Genomic DNA, 21,931 nt, shown 5'->3' with positions numbered 1-21,931 from the left:
CAGTTTAGAAATTAGGCAACAAATTTGAAGACTCTGGATTTCAAGGAGTTCATTTTCAGAAAAATTGATAAATTAGTTCCACATAACAGGATACAGTAAAAAAAAACTTGTCTTGCATACTGCCTGCACAGATCAATTCATTAAACAGTCCATTTAGCTAGTACAAGGTAAAACAATAACAGAGTGCAGTCTAAACTTGTAGTCTGTCCAGCCTCTCCCTGTACCTTCTGTCCCTCAAGTCATGGTAATGGCCTTGTAACCTTTTTCCATACAGTACACTTTCCTGTCCTGCAACAGGGTGACCAAAACCGAACATAGTATTCAACTGTTGAAGTACAGCCTCAGCAGTATTCCATTCATCTGCTCATTGTAATACACTGCCATGGATTGAGAATTGGAGAGATGGAGCATAGGGTGGGAATAAATAGATCATTCTCAGGTTGGCTGTGACTAATGTGGTATCACATTGGTGAGTGCTGGTCCCCATTTATTTCCGATCTCCATCAACCATTTGAGTGAGGGGAAGAAATGCTTGTGTTCCCTGTGGACTGAGATACCACGTTATTAAAATCTTTGAAGCTACTTAATCATTTAGTGAGTTCTAGAGTCAAACCACACAGAAATTGGGTCCTACAGCTCAGCCGGTCAAGATGTGCATTCAATTCAACCCATTTGTCTGCACTTGGCTTAGGTTCCTCTGAACCTTTCCTATCCATGTAATTACCAGAGTGTCTTTTAAATGGTGTTAATGTACATGTCAGAGCCACTGCCTCTGGCAGCTCATTGCATACACAGACTACCCTCTTGCTACAAAACTTGCCCATTGGGTTGATATTTAAATCTGGATTGGGGAGAATTTGTTGGGTACATGCAAAAGGGTATTTTGAAACAGCACATGTGTTTCAAAATACCCTTTTGCATGTACCCAACAAATTCTCCCCAATCCAAACCTGTTACACTAAGGAAGTCTCAATCCATGTTGAGGATGTTAAAAATGACCTGCTACAATAACCCACAAAACGCTGGAGGAACTCAGCAGCCCTGGCAGCACCTGGCAGAGTACTCTCACAGCCATCTCTATGCAATACTAACATTTTCATAGTTCTATGCACTGGTGCAGGCACTAATTTCATCTCAGACTCAGCAGAAAACAGCTGATTGGGCAATCGAGGTCAGGTGACCTTGCAGCTAGCAAAGCTCAAGCAAATAAAAAGAGGAAGAGCTCTAGCAGAGCGGCCTGTCGGGAAGCGGCCTGTTCGAAGGAAGTGCCTGATGTGAAAAGTGCTAGCCTTCAGCGAGGAAGCTGAGGGAGAGACTACGCCAGGCACAATTGGAGAGGGTGAAGACATGACTGCTAAGCTGATTCAGTGTGCTACATGCATGATGTGTGAGGTCAGGGACACTGATGGTGGCCCCCGGCTGCTACAGCTGTGGAAAGTGTGTCCAGATTCAGCTTCTGAAGGAGCATGTTGGAGCACTGAAGAAAGAACTGGATGACCTCAGGTTTATCAATGAAAACAAGTGTTTTCTGGACAGGACCTACAGTGAAGTTGTTACACCGAGGATACTGGAAGAGAGAAAGGGGGCAACGATGACTAAGGAAAGGATGCTTGAAGTACAGAAGACCCTAGGGGATGTACCTCTCGTAAACAGGTTCACCTTCTTGGAAGCTGTCAGGACAGAAGATACTGCCAGTCTGAGAGGCGGACAGGTCTGCGAGCCGAAAATTGGTGCAGAAGCAGAGCCAAGGAGTCAGACATCAGGAAGAGCCGTGGTAGTAGGGGACTCCATAATAAGAGGTACGGAAAGGGGTTTCTGTGGCAACAGGCGAGATTTAAGGATGGTGTGTTGCCTCCCTGGTGCTAGGATCCTGGACATCACGGACCGATTGCAGGGAAACCTCAAGGGTGAAGGTGAACAGCCGGAAGTGGTGGTGCATGTCAGCACAAAATGACGTCCGGAAGAAGAGGAAGGACATTCTACAGTGGGACTTCAGAGAACTCGGAAGAAGGCTGAAAAGCAGGACTTCCAGGGTGGTTATCTCTGGTTTGCTTCCAGTTCCTCGTGCTGGAGAGGGCAGGAACAGGGAGATAATGGATCTGAATGTGTGGCTGAGGAACTGGTGCAGGAAGCAAGGATTTACATTCTTGGACCACTGGGAACTGTTTTGGGGTAGGGATGAATTGTACAAAAGAGACGGGTTGCACCTTAATAGGTGGGGAACCAGCATTCTGGCAGACAGGTTTGCCACTGGAACACAGATGTGTTTAAACTAAGTAGTGGGGGGGAGGGAATGAACTGGAAATATAAGGATGGAGTTAAAGGGAAAGTGAAAATAAGAAAAGTTAAAAAGGACAACAGAATCAATGGAGTAGAAAGCTCAAGAAGAGATCATACAGTATGGCCAAGTGAAATAGGAATTGATAAGAAAGGAGAGGGGAGTAACGAATTAGAAGTATTATATATGAATGCACGAAGTATAAGGAATAAGTATAAGGAAGTATAAGTACAGTGCAAAGGTCTTAGGTACTCTAGCTACATATATATAGCGAAAATGTTTGCACAGATCTATATATATTTCTCTCACCTCTTATGGGTGGTGTGTATGTGTATTTTCCTTCAATCTCTGGTTTTCTACCAGAGCCTGGGAGCTTGAGGGTTCAGCCAGTACACTTGCTGTTCATAGTAGTGAACTTTTCTGAACCAAGATCTCATGTGTTATTCCTGGGATTTGATGGAGCCACTCTCCCAACCCAGAGGCACAGCTCCAAGAGCTCCTGTCACCATTGGGATTACTCTGGCTTTAACCTTCCACATCCTTTCTGCCTGCTCTTTGAAGCCCTGGCATTTCTCCAGCTTCCCATATTCTTTCTTCCTGATGTTACTGTCATTCAGGATTGCCATATCTTTTACTATTGCTTACTTCTGTTCCTCGTTTAATATTACCATGTCTGGATGGTTGGCCACTACCTGCTAATGAGTCTGTATATGGAAGTCCTACAGGATCTTAGGTCTGTCATTCTTCACGACCTTCTCGGGGGGTTTTCCCATTCAGCTCAGTGCAGATGTTCCTGTACTAAATTCCTGCAAATTGGTTGTGCCGTTCAGTGTATACTGTCCCTGCCTGCATCTTGCACCCTGATACTATGTGCTGGATGTTCACAGCAGATTCCTTGCACATCCAGTATGTTGGACGTTTTGGGTGGAATCCTCCATGTATTGTTAGTAGTTCAGGGTCTTGATGTCTGCGACTTCCAGTTCGTTCTTTGGCCAGCACATTATTGGAGCTGGGTATCTGCTGACTGGTAGGGTGAATCTGTTGATGGCTCAGATCTTGGTCTTCCCATTCACCTGGCTTTTTAGGACCTGTCTCACTCTTTGGTGCATTAGTGAGTCAATGTCTCTTTCATTTTTGGCATAGAGCTTGATGTCATCCAGGAGGTGGCTGATAGTCACTACACCTGGACCCATGTCCACTCTCTGAGATGATCTGGCTGAGTAGGTTCAAGCCTGTGCAGAACAGCGGTGGGGATAGTGCATCACCTGGGTGTATTCCACATCTGATGGGCTCTTATGCTGTTGGCGTTGAGTTAACTTCTCGCATTGTCCTCCATTGAGCTCTTGAAGGTCGTTAGCATCTTGTTGACCTTGTATAGAGACAGACATTGCAGGATCCATGTGTGGGACATTGAGTCTCAATCCAGGCTGTGCTCAGGTTGGTTTGCCTGTTCTTGGAGTCTCACATGACTGCTTTGTCTAAAAATAGTTGGTGCTTGGAGCCTCTTGTTCCAATATCAACCCCTCTCTGAGCAGGGGCTTAGGGACTTATACACATGTTCTTTCAGCTTGCTGGCTATGATACTTGATAGGAGCTTCCATGTTATTGACAGGCAGGTTATTGGCCAGTAGTTTGATGGTGTTGCTCCTCTGCGAGTACAGTCCTTCCTTGAGTTAGCCAGTCAGAGTGGAAGCCTGCTTCAAGCAGCTGGCTCATTTGAGATGCCAGCCCTGTAAGTAATGCTGTTAGTTTCTTCAGCCAGTCTGAGTGGATCAGGCCCTGGTGATGGCATTTTCTTCTTGCTTGCTACCCATTTCAGGATATCTGCTGCTGTGATGCTGACTGGTTCTTTCTCTGGGAGATTTATTGATTATATCAACAAACTATTTATTTTCCAAAGGAGTATTCTTGGCAGTGATCTTTACCAGTCGATGACAGAGAAACAGAGTGTCACTCCAATTGGTGCACATTAGCACAGGCTTCTTTACAATCAATGCTTAGGCCTCTCATTGGGCGGAATCCATGCAAAATTTCGGACTGTTTCATTGACGCCATGAGCATGGGGCCAGCTGAGAGAAGACAGGGTATAAAAGATGGCGGCTCTCGAGTAGAGGTATGTTGGTGTCGTTTGGTATCATGCGCGTTTCTTGTGGGAGGTTTGCTGTTGCTCTCTGAAGCAGTTTGCAGCTCCGATGTTTGGCAAAAGTTTGGAAACCAGCGGTTTCCGTGGAGAGAAATGGAACCTGACGTTGAATCAAAATTGAGCTCCCACATCCATGCAGTTGAGGTGCGAAGTGAATCTCCACTGAAAACTGTAACAGTACAATGTGGGGAGCGCAATATATTGGTTCGAGTGGACACAGATTTATTTGGAACAAAACCCCTGGTTAAAGCTGCTGACCTGACTCTGGGGACAGCAGGTTGCCGACCAACAGCCATCTTCCCTCAAAATCACACCATTTTCTTTGATTATGGACTGCACGACTGTGGCAGCGAACTCCAGGTAATGTGACTTTCCAAACCTAGTGTTTCTGCTTTTGACTAGTCATATTTCAATATGAGCACATCTCCGAGTTCTGGTACTCCGTTTTTCTTTGAATGATATTCTACAGTATCACTGCTCTCCGCGGCCACTTCACCATGTGGCCTTTTACTGAAATTTGACTTCTTGTTAAACTTCGTGAGTGTCCTTGCGTTTAATCTGTACGTCGAAAATCTTAATGTACACATTTGTAGAAAGCCCCAAGAGACTACGAATGCGTGTAATTGCTGGTGAATGGCTTGACAATTCCAACTCCGTCTGAGTTGGTTGAAGATAAAACCCGGCAGCATTAATGAAGACTCGTTTGATATGAGTTCAGCTTAAAATGTAAAACACCAGCAGCTGCTTTGCTCCTGCACACTGCACAAATGCCTAGACACTACACCCTCATTTAACGTCTAGCAATTGTATTTTGGAAATTATTGCTTTTAAGGATTATAAGTAGCAGTGAGTGATTTTAATTGAAGTAATTTCTTTCAGATTGTTGAAGAACTTCTTGTCTACACCACCCACCTGGTTCATAAACCCCAAGCTCATGAAATGATTATTGTGTGAACTAATGGAGCAATCGCTCCTATTCGATGTTATTTCAGGTAACACTGCAAAGTTGCTGCATAATTCATGACCAAATGCATATTCTCCAGTCTCATCAATAGCCTCTTGCTTCCCTCCAGGAAAGCTAACGTGAGCAGTAACCCAATCCATCCCACTTGGATGCCGTTCAGCTCCACCAGGTCTGGGGAAGGACAACTATCTTTCTCCCTGCGGCTAATGACTGGTATGTGTGTTGGGTGCAGTTTCTTGGGCTGGACTACTGTAGTGTTTGTGCACGATCTCTAACTCTGTCTTGTCTCTTAGATGACTGGCTTACAGAGCGCGCCTCCTCCACCTACTACCTGGGCGAGCTCATTCACATCGAAGCTTCTGTTTCTATGATTAACCACTTGCCCCTGAAGCTCCACATTGACCGCTGTGTAGCCACCCTGAGCCTGGACAAGGACTCCACCCCGAGATACAACATCATTGATCACCACGGGTAAGTGTCCTTTGGATTTCTCCAAATAATAATATCTGTGACTATTTCTCATGTCCATCTTGTTCAGGTGTCTCCTGGACAGTGCGACCGAGGACTCCTTTTCCACCTTCGTGTTGGCGGGGCTGACCATGAGGTGGACAAACTCCGCTTTGATCTGGATGCTTTCCGTTTCTCCGGAGATGAGCATTCCCTGGTAAGGAGTTGAACAGTGGCTTGTATATGTTGGCAAAGTTTCACGGAATAACCTTGTTCAATGTGTCCCTCAGGTTTTCATCAATTGTCGCTTGAAAGTTGCTGCAGTTAATCGGAGCGATTCCATGAACAAAGCTTGCACTTTCCAGAAGACGCAGGACACGTAAGTTGTTTTTCATCTTGGAGCTTGGTTCTGGTGACCGACCTTAATGATAATGACGTTTTCTTGGTCAGATGGACTCCACTGGAAGAAACACGCCTCGATGTCTGTGCTTGTTGTCGCCTGGGGGAATGCGCAGCCATTGGAGAGGGTGTAGTTTCTCCCAGAGGACGGAGGGAGGCTCGGAATGAGGCTGGTAAGTTTTTGTTCCTTCTGGATGTGGGGGGGGGGGGGGGTCGCTCTGTCTGTTTCTTGACCGGTAGTTTGCATTGCAGAGAAAGTTGATCAAGCGACGTGGGAGGGTGAGGCGTCGCTTGGACCACTGGTCATTCTGGAGAACAGCGTGCCTGACCTGGCAACCCAACCCTTCAATCAGATCGGACGACCTGGAGGGCAAACTTCACGTAGGGGTGAGTTCAAGGTCCCACCTCTGTCGCTTTTGATAGTTTCTCTCTCTAGCCTCTGCTTCTCTTTGTAGGTGTCATATATGAAACGGTCTTGATCATTACCCTGGCCATAACGGCTGCCTTTCTCGGTGCTGCCACTTTTATCATTTTGTTCTTGTGCAGGAAACGCAAGCAAGCTCTGTTCAACTACTTTAACTACAGAATAAAGTGTGAATTGCACGATTCTTTCTCGTACTGAGACCTGAGAATATTAATCAGTTTGCATTTAACCTTGTTGCAGGCTCTGTTTGACAAAAAGCTCCACAAATGCCATTCCCCAGATATCTGTATTTTTCTTTGATTTTGACGTAAACTTTTTCTGCTTATCACCTTGTCAGTCTTTTGTATCTAGCACGAGTTATTTAATGGCTTCAATTTACACTAGTTTTAGTGTCAAATTTTATTTTTAATCGGATTAACTCTTCCTGCTGACCTAGACCTGGTCTATGGTTAATCTGTCTAATGATATATTATACGCCCTTCCCATATTAAAGAATTATGGTATGATCTATTAACTAGTAGATTGGGCAATACTTGTAAGCGAAATTAAACCAATGCCAATTTCAGTACCGATGGCTGCAGTCTACCAAAACAATTAATATGTCAGTCTTAGTGCAGGATGTCAAATAGTTGGTGGGAGTCTTCACAGGTAAAGCCCCGTGGCATAATTAGAGGTCGGTGTGACTTTGTACAGGCATGTCATGAAAAGCTACATTGTTCAAGGAGGTGATTGAAACTCTGACTGTAGATGTCCACCTGAATTTTGGTAAAGAGTTTGACAAGATCCATTCTGGAATGTTCATCTATAATATTAAGGTTGAACAAGTTAGGTCTCTATTCATTGGAGCGTAGAAGGTTGAGGGGGGATTTGATCGAGGTATAATTTTGAGAGGGATAGATAGAGTTGACGTGAATAGGCTGTTTCCATTGAGAGTAGGGGAGATTCAAACGAGAGGACATGATTTGAGAGTTAGGGGGCAGAAGTTTAAGGGAAACACAAGGGGGTATTTCTTTACTCAGAGAGTGATAGCTGTGTGGAATGAGCTTCCTGTAGAAGTAGTAGAGGCCAGTTCAGTTGTGTCATTTAAGGTAAAATTGGATAGGTATATGGACAGGAAAGGAGTGGAGGGTTATGGGCTGAGTGCGGGTAGGTGGGACTAGGTGAGATTAAGAGTTTGGCACGGACTAGGAGGGCCGAGATGGCCTGTTTCCGTGCTGTGATTGTTATATATATATATATGTTATATGTTATATTAAGTTACATGAATTCAGTGGCTTGGTTATTTGATTAAAAATTGGCTTGTATATTGAAGACAGTAGTAATTAATAACATTATACTGGCTGGAGGTGTGATTGGTGATGTTAAGGGTTCCATTCTGTTTATGATGTATTTAAAAGACCTGAATAAAAATGTAAATGGGTTAGTAATGTTCATAGATGATACATAGATTTGTGGTGTGAATAATTTACAAGATTGCCAAAGGACAATGGTGTATATGGATCAGTTGTTGATGTAGATTGAGTGGCAAATTGAGCTTTATCCAGCCAAAGGTAGGGTGTTGCACTTTAGCGGATCAAATACAAAATATGTGTATGTTGTGCTTCAGTTAGGAACTGTTTTTGAATGCTTTCTTACAAGGTTACACAAAATAAAACTAGCTCTCAGTGTATCATGTCCATAACCAAACTGGCAATGCTCAGACAACTTGTTCAATTCAGCCATGTATGCCAAAATAGAAGGCCCTTTTTCATTCCACTTATGAAACCTAAAGCACTCCGTGATCAACAATGGTTTTGGTTCCAAATGTTCCACATTACTTTCACAATATTGACAAAGCTCATTTTGGCTGGTTTGGTTAGCACAGACAAACCGTTAAGCAAACTAAATGTTCATCCTCCTATTACACTCTCAAAACTGACACTTGCTTTGATTTGGATTTTTCATTTGCTTTCAATTTTTGGATTTTTCATTTGCTCCATTTCCTCCATATACAATATCCAGTTATCTGTTGTGTAATCAAATGCATCTATCTGATATAGCCAACTATTTCTACTTAAAATTTATCATAATTGGCCATATTCACTGTTTGTAAACAGTGAACTTGTACATTTCTGCCTTTATTAACTGGACCAATGTCTCTTTTTTTCTTGAAGCACGTGCTGCACTGTTGCTATTTTTACACAACCATTTCTTGCTGCACTTTTTCAAACTTGAACACCTCACTGCACTTCAATAGGTCTTTGATTTGTTTAAAACTTGCTCATCACCACTGTCATATTTTACAACTTAAAACAGAAAACTAATCAAAAGAAAAATGTGGCCAGATCATGACAAATGTGTACTGTTTTACTTTTAGTGAGGTGTGTTCTTGCTGACGTGGTGACATGATATGTACCATTTATGTACTTTTAGATATAACTCATAATTATTTAAGTAAACAAAGAATGATTAATCATAGAATTACAATATTGCTTAGCTATTAAATGCACAATATTATTGGGAGAGGTTAGAGGAAAATGATCAGATTGATTCAAGCTGGCAGGAAGATAACAGTAACTCAAATAACCACACATTACAACAGCAGTGTACAGAAGAGCATCTGATTTGCAGCACATAGAACCTTGAAGTGGATGGGCTGCAGCAGGAGGCCAGGAATATTCACTCATTGGCCATTATTGGGTATATGAGGTAACTAATAAATTGGTCACCTAGTGCATATGGAAAGAGTAGGGAAAGTGGTTGAGGCAGGTACAATAACAATATTTAAAAGATGTTTGGACACCACCAAGAAGAGATTAGAGGGATAATGGTCAAAGGTGAACAAATGTGATTGGCTTTGTCGTGCATCTTGACCGGGCTGGGGTAAGTGGGGCTGAAGAATCCATTCCATGCCCTTATAACTTTGAATTGAATCCCACTTAAGGGAAACTCTGATTAGACTGTCTAGCCCAGTCTGTCTGTGCACTGTGACAAGGGGTAGTCCTTCAGCATTCCTGTTAGCCCATGGAGGAAATTATCACTGAATTAACAAACCAATCTCTATAGGAAAATGCAAAAAATGTGACCAGGCAGGACAGATTAGGAAAAGGCTGCATTAAATACTTCAAGGTAGATCAGGCTCATTCCTTGTATTTAAAAGATGTGTAATGCTTTTCTATCCGATGCTTCTCATGGAAGGATAGGGAAAAATCTGTATACTATCAAAATCATACAGTATCTCCATTACAATTGTCTGATGGCACAATATAGAGGGAGGCTTACTGTCTATAGCGTTCAGTGAAAACATCACCTGCTAGCTTGTACTTCCCTCCCCACCTTCATCTGTCTTTGTCCCCTTCCTATCCAGTCAGGGTTTTGACCTGAAATGTCAACTGTTTATTCCTCTCCGTAGATGCTGTCTGACTTGCTGAGTTGCTCCAGCATTTTCAGTATGTTGTACATAGTTTTGCTCATATGCAAACTGCTAGAGTTAAGTATAAGGTTTCATGAAGAATGTACTTCTAGCAGTGATGAAATCACTTATTTCTAGGGAGAATTGATCAGTATTCTCTGGAAGAGGAGAGTTCATTGGTTGAAAATAAAGAATGTGTAAGAGTCCTGAAGAATGATTTCAACCCAAGATGTCGACTATATATTAATTTCCATATATGCTGCTGTCTTGCTGAGTTCATTTTGTGTGGGATCTGCCGAATTTCTTGTGTTCAAGCTGAAATACAACACTGCTCCACTAGGTGGCGCTTTTGTCTATCTTGAGGGAAAAATATTGATTGGAAATGCTGTACAAGAGACCAACATGCAGAATATTTTTTAAATGATAAAATGCTGGAAAATTATTTTCCCCAGGTCTTGTGTTTTTAATCATGTTCAGATTCAGATGCAGATTCAGTTTATCATCATTTATAAACCACAAATACAATGCAGTTAAAAAACGAGATGATATCCGGATGATATCACGAAAAAGCACAAAACAGACCACACAAGAAAAACACATAACGTTTGATAATCCCCAATCCAGAGTCCGGAGAGGCTGCCGCATATCGATATCACGCTACCATCTTAGCACGTTTCCCGGAAAGGAACTACAAACCCATCAGACAAAACTAAAGCTACAAGACCTACACAAAACCACATAGATTACATATAGTTATGGTTAACATAGTTTCAGCCGTGCAGACAATACCATAATTGATAAAAGACTAACTGACAAAGACCACATAACTATAACACATAGTTTCAACAGTGCAAAGCAATACCGTAATCTGATAAAGAGCAGTCCATGGCACGGTTTAAAAGGAAGTCTCAAAAGTCCCGACAGCCCATCATGTCACGCAGACGGTAGAAGGAAGAAAAACTCTTCCTGCCATGAACCGCCAGTGCCACAGCTTGCCGATACAGCACTCTGGGAGCTCCGACCACAGCCAACTCCAACTCTCAAGGATGTGCCTTGTATGCCTAGAAATGGTCATCTCCCACAAGGGAGAAGCTGACTGCTTACCCTTACTTTCCATGATTCAGTGCCCCATTAACATCCAACCTACTTTGCCCCTTGTGTCTTCTGGTGTGTCCATGCCAAACAAAGTGCTCTCCTGCACTAGTCATATTTGCTGTATTTGGCCCATATTCTTCAAAACCCTCCCTATCCATGAACCTATCCAGAAAATGGCATCATCATTAACGTAGACCTAACCAGCTCCATCATGGCCACAATTCTCCACACCATCAATACATGTTCAAGAGGCTGTGACTCAAGAAGGTAGCATCCATCAACAAGGACCCTCACCATTCAGAATATGCCTGTTTCTTGTACAATCATAAGTAAATATCCTCTCTTCTGATCTAATGATAGAAATAAGGTAATTGGTGGAGATGGTTGGTACCAGAGATGGGATAATCTTTCCTTGTGCACAGTTAACTCCAACCAGGGCAGTATTTCCTCCTTTGTGTTAACTTCCTTCATTTCACTGAATAGCTTGGGACCACGCTCTGTCAAATTTGCACTTTATTTCAAGGCAGTTCCATTTAAGATTCAAGATTGTTTCTTGTCACTCTTCAGTACACGTGTAGAGGAGAATAAGACCAAAAGATATAGGAGCAGAAGTAGGCCATTTGGCCCATTGAATCTGCTCTGCCATTCCATCATGGGCTGATCCACTTCATCCAGTCATCCCCACTCCCCTTTGATGCCCTGGCTAATCAAGAACCTATCTATCTCTGCCTTAAATACACCCAATGACTTGGCCTCCACAGCCACTTGTGGCAACAAATTCTATAGATTTACCACCCTTTGACTAAAGTAATTTCTCCACATCTGTTCTAAAAGGACGTCCATCAATCCTAAAGTTGTGCCTTCTTATCTAGACTTCCCTACCGTGGGAAATAACTTTGCCATATCTAATCTGTTCAGGCCTTTTAATATTCAGAACGTTTCAATGAGATATCCCCCCCCCCCACCCCATTCTCCTGAATTGCAGGGAATACAGCCCAAGAGCTGCCAGACATTCCTCATATGGTAACTCTTTCATTCCTGGAATCATTCTCATGAATCCTCTCTGAACCAGGAATGAAATGATTGTTACTCTGGATCCAATGCAGCATAAGAAACCCAATCCGTCTAAAGAACAAAGTCTAAATACACAAGATTAGCTTATAAACAGAGACCGTAACATGACACTATGTACAAGAGCATCTGCACATAACCTACGTACATGAATAATAAGTGGTGGGTTAATGGGTGGAGTGTTGATCAGCCTGATGGCTTGGGGGAAGTGACTGTTTTTGAGTCCGGCAGTCCTGACTTGGATGCTGTGCAGCCTCTTCCCTGATGGGACTGGGACCAACAGTCCATAAGCAGGGGCGGGTGGGTGGGATCTTTCACGATATTGCTGGCCTTTTCCAGCACTTTTCTGTATAAGTGTCCTTGATGGTAGGTAGGCTGGTGATGCATTGGGCAGTTTTAACCACTGGTTGAAAAGCCCTCCTGTCTGCGGCAGTGCAGTTCCCGGGCCACGCAGTGATGCAGCTTGTTAGGATGCTCTCAGCTGAGTGTCTGTAGAAGGCTGTGGGTAATTAGTGCATAGTCCAGCTCTCTAGTGTCCTCAGAAGGTAGAGGTGTTGAGCTTTCTTGACTGAGGGCGGTTTTCTGCGACCACGAGATTGTGCAAGATGTGCACTCTGACTACTTTAGTCCATTTTTGTTCCATGTCTTTTAGGAGTTTGTATGATTCTAGCAAGACTAAATACCAAGTGATTACATTATTGGTGAGTAATTATCACTTATTAATACTGTTAATAGTAATTCCATCACTTTACTGAATATTGGCCAGTAAGGAGCAAGGAACTGCCTCTCGTGGCCAGGAAATATTTGGGCAAATTTCCATAACATTGAGTGTTGTAATTGTACTGGAGTAATAAGCCTCAGAGCTAGTGATTAACTTAGAATGCGGAGCAGTACAGCAGAGGGACAGACCATGTGGCCTGCAATGTTGTCCTGAACCAGTTAAAAAGCAAATCGAAACCACTCAATCTCTAATCCCTCCTACCTACAATGTCCTCATCACTCCACCCTCCATGTGTCTCTCTAAATGTCTCCTAGAAGCCTCTGATGTATTTTCCTCTACCACCACACCAGGCATCCACCCCTCTGAGTAAACACTTGCCTCTTACATCCCGTTTGAACCTACCTCCTCTCACCTTTAATGCATGCCCTCTGGTATTAGACATTTCAACCTTGGGAAACAGATACTCCCTGTCTAATCTGTCTCATAATCTTGTAAACCTCAATTAGATTCCCCTTCAGCCTCTTCCAGAGAAAACAGCCCAAATTTATCCAGCCACCTGTGATAACACATGTCCTCTAAGCCAGGCAGTATCCCGGTAACCCTCTCCTGTACCCTTTCCAAAGCCTCAATTATTCCTATGAGGGGTGACCAGAACTGTATGCAATACTCCAGATGAGGCCTAACTGGACTTTTATAAAGTTGCAACATAACCTCTTGACTTTTGAACTCAGTGCCTCGACTAAGCCTCCTTAACCATCCTATTGACCTGTGTAGCCACTTTCAAGGAGCTATGAACTTGAAAGATTGTGGGTTTAGTTTGGAGATTGACAGTGTTTTGGAAACAGTGGGTACTGTCATTATTTAGACATCAACACAGTGCTGTGGGAAAGAGGTGGGCAGTGATACCTACTTGGAGAGGGAAGGCCTGTGGTATTAGTTTGACACAGGACATTTGTGAGGGGGCAGGGCAGTGGGATTTGTTTGGAGATGTCACAGGGTTGTATGTAGAGAGCTGGTCAATGGTATTAGTTTGGGGACTGATACAGGGCTGTAGGTAGAGAGCAGGGCAAAAGGATTAGTTTGGGGGCTAACATGGGGCTGTAGAATGTGAGTTGGGCAGGGGGTTTAGTTTCTCATTGACAGAGAATGGTGGGAATTATGTTTTTGGACTGGCATGGCTGTTTGATAGTTTGACAATGGTATTAATGCACTGAGGGATGGAGGGCTGTGCGTGTGGCTGAGGTCAGTGGGATTAGTCTAGGAATTGATGTAGGGTTGTAAGGAGAGTATAGCATTGGGATCAGTCTGGGGATTGATACACGGCTGTGTAGCCAGCACGCAGCAGTGACCTTCATTTGAGGATGAAGATGAGGCTGTGAGAGAGAGGGTCACTTGGATTAGTTTGGGGATTGACACAGGACTAAGAAGCCTGCTAGGCATTGGCATTTGTTTGTGCTGAAGTAGTGGGTGGGGAGAGAGCAGGGCCAGAGGGATTGGTTTGGGGATTGACCTGAGGTTTTAGGAAGGGAGTGGGTCTGTGGCCTTGGTCTGGGCTGGAGGGAGAGTGTGGGCTGTGTTGTAAGCTTTGGGACCAACATGATGCTTTGGAAGGGAGTTGGTCTGTGGGATTTACTTGAGGTCCAACACAAGGATGTGGGTTAGAGCAGGGAGGGGGATTAGTTTAAGGACTGACACAGCAAGTTCCTGTGTCTGATTTTAGGCTGATTCATAGTTCTGAGCGAGTTCCAAGTTCTGATTTCTGGGTAAGCATGAAGACAAGAGATTGGGGTTGAGAGGATAATAAATCAGTCAAAATGGAACAGCAGAGTAGACTTGAAGGGTTGAATGGCCTAATTCTGTGCCCATCTCTTACGATCCAAGTTAAATTCTCATCCCTTTCTAAACTTTTTATCTTATTTATTCTGAAGACCTTTAAACTCTTGCACTTTTCCTCCCACTTTTCGTTCTAACTTCTCCAAACCGCTGAACGGTTGAAACTACTATTCAGTTTAAAGACAGACTTCAACCCATCCCTCTGACTGCAATTTTGCATAGTCAGCTGACTATCCTTCCTCAGTCTCACTACGCACTTTATCTACTTGTATACCAGCTGCCTCATCTGCCCTATCGCCTCACCTGGAAGGACTGTTTGGGGCCCTGAATGGTAGTGAGGGAGAAAGTGTAGGGGCAGGTGTAACACTTGTTCCGCTTGCAAGGATAAGTGCCAGGAGGGAGCTCCTCATCACCCAAGCCGTGCCCTTTTCTCACTGCTGCCATCAGGTAGAAGGTACAAGAGCCTCAGCACTTGCACCACCAGGTTTAGGAACAATTATTACCCCTCAACCATCAGGCTCATGAACAAAAGGGGATAACTAACTCACTTGCCCATCCATTGAGATGTTCACACAACAAATTATCTCACTTTAAGGACTCTCTATCTTGGCTATTTCATTTTCTCATTATTTATTGCTATTTAATTATTATTGCTATTAACTGCGAACTTTGAATATGTCAGGAGAAGTCTCTTTTGTAAATGTTTTCAAACATTTCTTTTTCTAAGGGTAAACTGGACAGTCCATCAGCATTCCCATGATTAGTTGTTCTCTTGAAATTGATCTTATAACTGAGCCCATCTTAACATTCATGCTACTGCTGTTAGTGAATCATACTTCTGTGGATTGAAAACGTACACTGGTGGTTGATGATCAGTGATGAGGGTAAACATTCTCCCAGACAAGTACTTGTTGAAATGTTTTACACCCCAAACCAGACTCAATGCCTCTCTGTCAATCGAAGTGTAATTTTTCTCCATGGCAGTGAGGGAACATGGTGCAAAGGCTATTGTGTATTCAATGGTAAAGCCATTATCCAATTCCATTTTAGTTTATTTGCTGTTCACTTCTAGTGTAAGCAATAGTCTTGTCCCTTGTTAGTTTTGACATCTTAAATCTCAAGGCTACCCAGTCCTGTGTCACTTTCATCATTATCACATTTTCTTTTAGTTAACAGCATGCAGATCGGTGCTGTTTTTGAAATGGCAACTTGACTTTTATCTTTTTCTCTTCCCTGTGTAGTCTATTTATTTTTGTCTGCCCAATGTGCTCTTCGAGTATGTCCTACTTGGTTGCATTTTCTGCAAGATTCACCTTTAAGTCTGTGTAACATGCTGTAGGGTTTCACTGCTCTGTAACATGCCGTAAGGTTTCACTGATAATGTAATGGCTTCTCTGTAGCAGCAATGTTTGGGTTATGACTAAAGATGATGGGGTTTGGAATGCTGTTGTTCTTTCTTGTGAGCCTGGAAGAGAGATTTTTGTGGTCTTTTTGCCAGGGAGAGATGAGGAGAGAAGACGTGAATGGAGAGAGTTGGTAGACTGCCAGATGGGGTGGACTTGAAGCGAGGGTCCGAAGGGCAGCGACGATTGGAGGAGGTCGATGGTGGACGATCGGCTTATCAGTGAGCTCCAACATTGCGTAATAGACTGTTTCATAAGATTGGGCCCTTTTTCTTTTTTGTCGTTTTCTTTACTAACCATATAGTCAAAGTAAGAATTATGAAGCTTAATCGTTTAATCGCATATTATGTACTGTTTGTTATTTTGGGGTACTGATTTGTAACAGGGGACACATCACGCAGCATCCACACAAACGAGATTTCTTAAGTTTGGCCAGGCTGGGGGCTATCACCCCCTATATTAAGGCACTAGCCGAAGCGAGAGTTACATCTGCATTGGTCTGGTGTTTTTGAGCCGCTGCCAGAATGGCAACACAATTTGTTCAGCCAGGCAGATTTGTGGTTAGACAATGTCAATTCTTTTTCATGATCACTGTCCTTCCTGACTGCACTCAATTGCGTCTCTGGATGCTGTTTCCATTGACACAACAATTTCAACTGCTGTGTTAAATGTGAATTGTACTTCACTGAGGAGCTGTTTTTGAAAGCTTTCTTGTAAGATTCCACAAACTAAATGATCTGAGTGCATCATTAAGCCATCACTGAACTGACAATGCTCAGACATTCTCACAATGTGGTTGAAATGCACTTGCTTTCCTTTCGATTCCACTTATGAAACCTGAAGTGTTCTGCAATCAACAAGAGTTTCAGTTCTAGATGTTCCTGCATTACATTCTCAATATCAGCAAAGTTCATTTTGTCTAGGTTGGTTGGAGCAATTAAACCTGAATGCTTTTGCACTATTGCACTCAGTCATTCCGGCACCTGCTTTTCATTGGCTATTTAATTTGCTTCAAAATGCTCAGTTCATTCAGTATACATCATCCTGTTAACTTGTCTATGTAGCCAGCCATTTCTGCTTTGATTTTTATTTATTTTTATTATCAGCATCTCCATCATCACTGTTATGTTTTGTAACTCCAGAAACTAATCAAGGGAAAAATACAGCCGCAGGGAGACGCGTGTCTACTTACTTTACTTTCCTTTCCTTTAGTGAGGGTGCACATATGACATGGTGGCTAAATGATGTGTGCCATTCATGTATGTCTTTCATGTAACCCATAATGAATGAAGTAAACAAAGAATATTTAAACAAAATAATTATAATATTACTTAAATATTAAATACACGACAAATATGGAGTGAGGACTGGGATTTGGATGTTAGACTGTAATAGCGTTACATAAATCACTACACTGCTGTGGCATGAGTGCCCAGTGAGCCTAACTGAATTGCATAAATTAAATTCTGCTGCGTGCAAGTTATCCACTGCTCCATCTAGGTTCACTTTCTTGTCTTTATTATGTATACCTCTTGTTATTTTTTAAATGTTTATAGGCCATACAGAGTCTCCCACTTCACACTCTTCCACTTTTTATTGGGATGTCAGCAGTGGTGAAGGAAGGACTCGCGACAATGCGTTCTTCCCTGGTGCTTAGGGAGCCTTTGCGAGATAAGAGGAAGGATTGGCTTGTGCCAATGATGGAGGAGGCTGAGTCTACAAATCTCTGCATCCTCATTCAAGCCTGCATATCAGGTGGTAATGGAACCAATCAGAATCACTCACTTTAGGAAATATCCTCTGCACATCCACTCTATCCAGACTTCTCAATATTTGATAGGTTTCAATGAGATTTCTCCTTCATTCTTCTAAATTCCAATGAGTACAGGACCAAAGCCATCAAATGCTCCTCGTATGTTAACCATTTCATTCCTGAGATCATTGTTCTGAACCTCCTCTGGACCTTCTCCAGTGCCAGTGTATCCTTACTTAGATAAGGGGCCCAAAAACTGCTAACAATACACTAAATGTGATCTGACCAATGCCTCAGAAAGACATCCTTCCTTTTTGTGTTCTAGTCCTCCCTATCTCTCAACCTGCCCAGAATCTGTCCCCTTGCCCTTTTATTATTGAAATGAATATAATTGTGATATTTAAATATTTATTACTGAGTGAGAAATTTAATGGACCAATGTATTACTTTCCATTTAAACTGGCAGATTACAACCTACAAAAGTCCTGATCTCTTAAGGGGGAGATACATGAAAATGAGAACCAGCACAAGATTCAGGCAGAAACTGTGGTTTCTAGTGAAGAGGCGCTTGGAGTTGGGAAGATGGATCTTCCCGTCAAACAGCTGTAATGTCTTGTGTGCATTACAGATGGTGGGCAACAAAGAGGATGGCAGCCCACCATTGGCACGGCCACTGAGCGCTGCATAACCTAATGGAGATCTAGAGCCAGTCCCAGAAAAGCAGTGGTTTGACATGAATCTCGTCCCACTCAGATGTAGAGGGTGAGGACGTTTCTGCCACCGCTTGTTCCCCTGACACCCTCTGGGATCAGTAATTGAGCTTTCCCAGCATCCAAAACAGATCCTCCAGCCATCGTGGCTTTCTTTCAATGCACCTTAGTGCATTTTAAAACCTAGAAGTTAGGCATTTGAAATCCACTGCAGTGACAGCTGACAAAGGAGCTAAACAACACGCACAATACACTGGAGGAACTCAGCAGGTCGGGCAGCATCCATGGAAATGAACAGTTAACGTTTCGGGCCGAGACCCTTCGTCAACGTTTCTTCAAGCATAGTAGTGATGCCTTACTGTGAATTATTTTACTGTAGACAATTTGTTGTTAATAAATGCTTATTTATGTATCACTATACTAAACAATTTCAGTATAAACACAGCTACAGCAGCTGCCCTTTTGAGAAGAGATGAACTGTTGGATGTTTGTTAGTGTTGTTTTGCAATTGTCAGGTTCACTGAGATACAATAAAAATCTATCGATTGGTTTTCCACCAAGACAGTTCATTCCATGTGTAAGTATATCGAGACAGTAAAAAGAAAACAAACTGCAGAGAAAGTGGACTGTACTGCAGGGTGATGAACAAAGTGCAAGGGTCTTCACGAGATAGATGGGGAGAGTAAAATTAATCTTTTAGTGTGTGAGAGGTGTTTTCAAGAGTGATAACACTGAATTAGAAGCTGTTCTTGAGTCTGGTGATATGTGGTCTTAGGGTTTATAATCTTTTGCTGAATGGGAGAGGGGAGGAGAGAGGCACTGGGAAATGTAGACAGAGGCAATGGTTGGAAGGGTGGTTTATGTGAAGCACAGCTCTGTGTTCTTAACTCTGTCTTGTTTTGGTCTGGCATAGAGTAATTACCATATAAAGCTAGGATACATCAGTATATGATGCTTTCTATGATGTATTGGTGAAATTTGGTTGGAGTCAATGGCATTACACCAAATTTCTTTAGTCTTCAGAGAAAATAGAGGCACTAGTGCTCTTTCTGGCTGCAGCATCAACATGGCTGGGCCCGCAGAAAGTGTTGGTCATCTTTACACCTAGGAACTTGAAGCTCTCTACCCTCTCTACAAAATTATAAGCAGCATTGATAGGGTTCATAGTGCAAAAAATTTCCTATGATGAAAAACATCTAAAACCAATGGGCGAGTTTTAAGAGTCAGAGGAAATCTGTGGAAAATGGAGGCTGGTTGCAGTCTAGAACTTGTTGCCTGAGTAGTTGGTGGGGATAAGTACTGTCATATTTATACAGCACCTAAAGGAGCTCTTGAATGGCCAAGTCATAGAAAGTTACAGACCAAGTGCTGGTAAATTAATATCGTGGGCTACTTGATAGCTTATATTGACAAGAGTTGTAAAGTATCTGCTTCATATTATGTTAGTTTATTTGTGGTAACATTACTTCAGGTGCCATGTGTGTGAGTTACACAGTACGTACTGTGTTGTACTACTGAAGAAGAGTAGCCATTGGCATGCATTCTTCATGATTGCATCAGTATTTTGGGCTCAAGACAAATCCTTAAATGTTGACACCCAGGAACATGAAGTTTCTCACACTTTCCACCACTGACCCCTCAATGAACACTGCAAATGTTCAGTGCAAGGTGTAACTGTGACACCACTCAACCAGCCAATTTATGTCACTTTTTATACCTTCTTGTACCCCAGCAGAGATTTTGCCAACAACAATGGTGTTGTCAGAAAATTTAAAGAGCTGTACCTAATCACACATTCATGAGGGTAGAGAGTGTAGAGCCACATTACCTGGGACCTCCACAGTGGTGAGCAAAGAACTCGTGATGGCACCAGTCAGCTCCGCTTGTGCTTGAGAAGCAGCTGATGGCTACAAGGAGAGGAAGGATGAGCTCTCTCTCAGACTTTTCCACTTTGCGAGTCCTCATCATTGGTGAGGGAAGGACCCAGGAGCGCATCAGTGAATTTCTGCGTGAGGTAGAGTTTGCTTTTGTTCCACCCGTCGTTACCAAATAGCTCCCCAAGGTTGGGATTCAAGTTTGCTCTTTGGTTTGGATGTGGGGAGCAGCCCGACGACTGGAGGTGAGACCATGGAATTAGGCCAATTGGCCCATCAAAACTGCTCTGGTATTCCTGCAAAGCTGATTTGGTATCCCTGTCAAATCTGTTCTCTCGCTTTCTCCCCATAGCTTTCCACACACTTACTAATCAAGAACCTATCAAACCCAGCTTTAACTATACCCCATGACTTGGCCGCCACAACCATCTGTGGTAATGAATTCCACAGGTTCATCACGCTCTGTTCTAAAAGGATGCAGTTCTTTTCTGAGGCTATACCCTCCTTTCCATCTCTACTCTATCTCGGCCTCTTACTAAAAGAGAGGAGGGAGAATTAATGAAATAAATACCAGCACAGAGGCTGAAACACCCCCATGCTAAAACAATGCCATCGACAAAGACCGGAGTTGTATTGAGAACACGTCGCTGCAGTATTGAAGAGTACACGGTCCATTTTGCAGATGGTGTAGGCAGCTAGTAGAGAGCAGAGATATGATTTGAGTTGCTTGGGGCCAGGTTTGCAACCAGATGTAAATTGCGCGTTTTCGGGCCAAGTTGCGATGTCCATTAGGAAACTAAACATAGAACGTGTCGCCATCAGCTGTTACATTCACGCGAGTTACCGATTCCACTGGTCTCGTTACAAGAGTGAACTAATGGCTTTGGGACTAATTGGAAAGGGGGAGAACTCGTCCTTCGCTATAGTTCGGGTCAGCGGAAGCTATTTTGAAGTTCCCAACACAGATTGTTTCTCAATCCGACAGCAACAGAGGGAACGTCATCCAAACGACATGGCTTTGGCTCAAACAACGGTGTAGTTAAGCGGATGAATATCAGCAATTTATCTGTTGTCAATGTGAAGAGTCAAATGAAGATTGTAAAGGGAACAAAACATATTTTTTTTTGTCCTCAGCGCCAACTGGGTTGACTTTATATCAACTAACTTACAGTATTTCACTACCCAGGAGAGCATTATTAACTCTGATCTTTACCAATCGACGCCAGAGAAACAGGGAGTCGCTCCTAATGGCGCACTATAACACAGGCTTCTTTAAAATCAAGGCTTCGGTCTCTCATTGGGCGGAATCCACGTAGAGATTCGTGTTGTTTAATTGACTCAATGGGTAACAGAAGACTGTGTATAAAAGGTGGTGAGTTTTCGATGTTGGTATCGTTTGACAAGATGTGTGCTTTTCACGGAATG

At 42.9% G+C, this 21,931-nt stretch overlaps 1 protein-coding gene across 1 annotated transcript; it reads left to right on the top strand.

Moving 5' to 3' along the window:
• Positions 1 to 4,371: 4,371 nt before the first annotated feature.
• Positions 4,372 to 12,902, top strand: LOC132405915 (zona pellucida sperm-binding protein 3-like). The gene is made up of 8 exons (XM_059990895.1): positions 4,372 to 4,385; positions 5,495 to 5,598; positions 5,679 to 5,856; positions 5,938 to 6,049; positions 6,123 to 6,211; positions 6,283 to 6,404; positions 6,484 to 6,618; positions 12,865 to 12,902. The coding sequence occupies exons 1-8, from the start codon at positions 4,372 to 4,374 to the stop codon at positions 12,900 to 12,902; spliced, it is 792 nt and encodes a 263-aa protein (XP_059846878.1).
• The last annotated feature ends 9,029 nt before the right edge of the window (positions 12,903 to 21,931 follow it).

Source organism: Hypanus sabinus, chromosome 16 (genome assembly GCF_030144855.1).
Source record: "Hypanus sabinus isolate sHypSab1 chromosome 16, sHypSab1.hap1, whole genome shotgun sequence".
Lineage (NCBI taxonomy): Eukaryota > Metazoa > Chordata > Chondrichthyes > Myliobatiformes > Dasyatidae > Hypanus > Hypanus sabinus.
The sequence above is the reverse complement of the archived record's forward strand: the minus strand, read 5'-3'. Positions and strand labels throughout refer to the sequence as shown.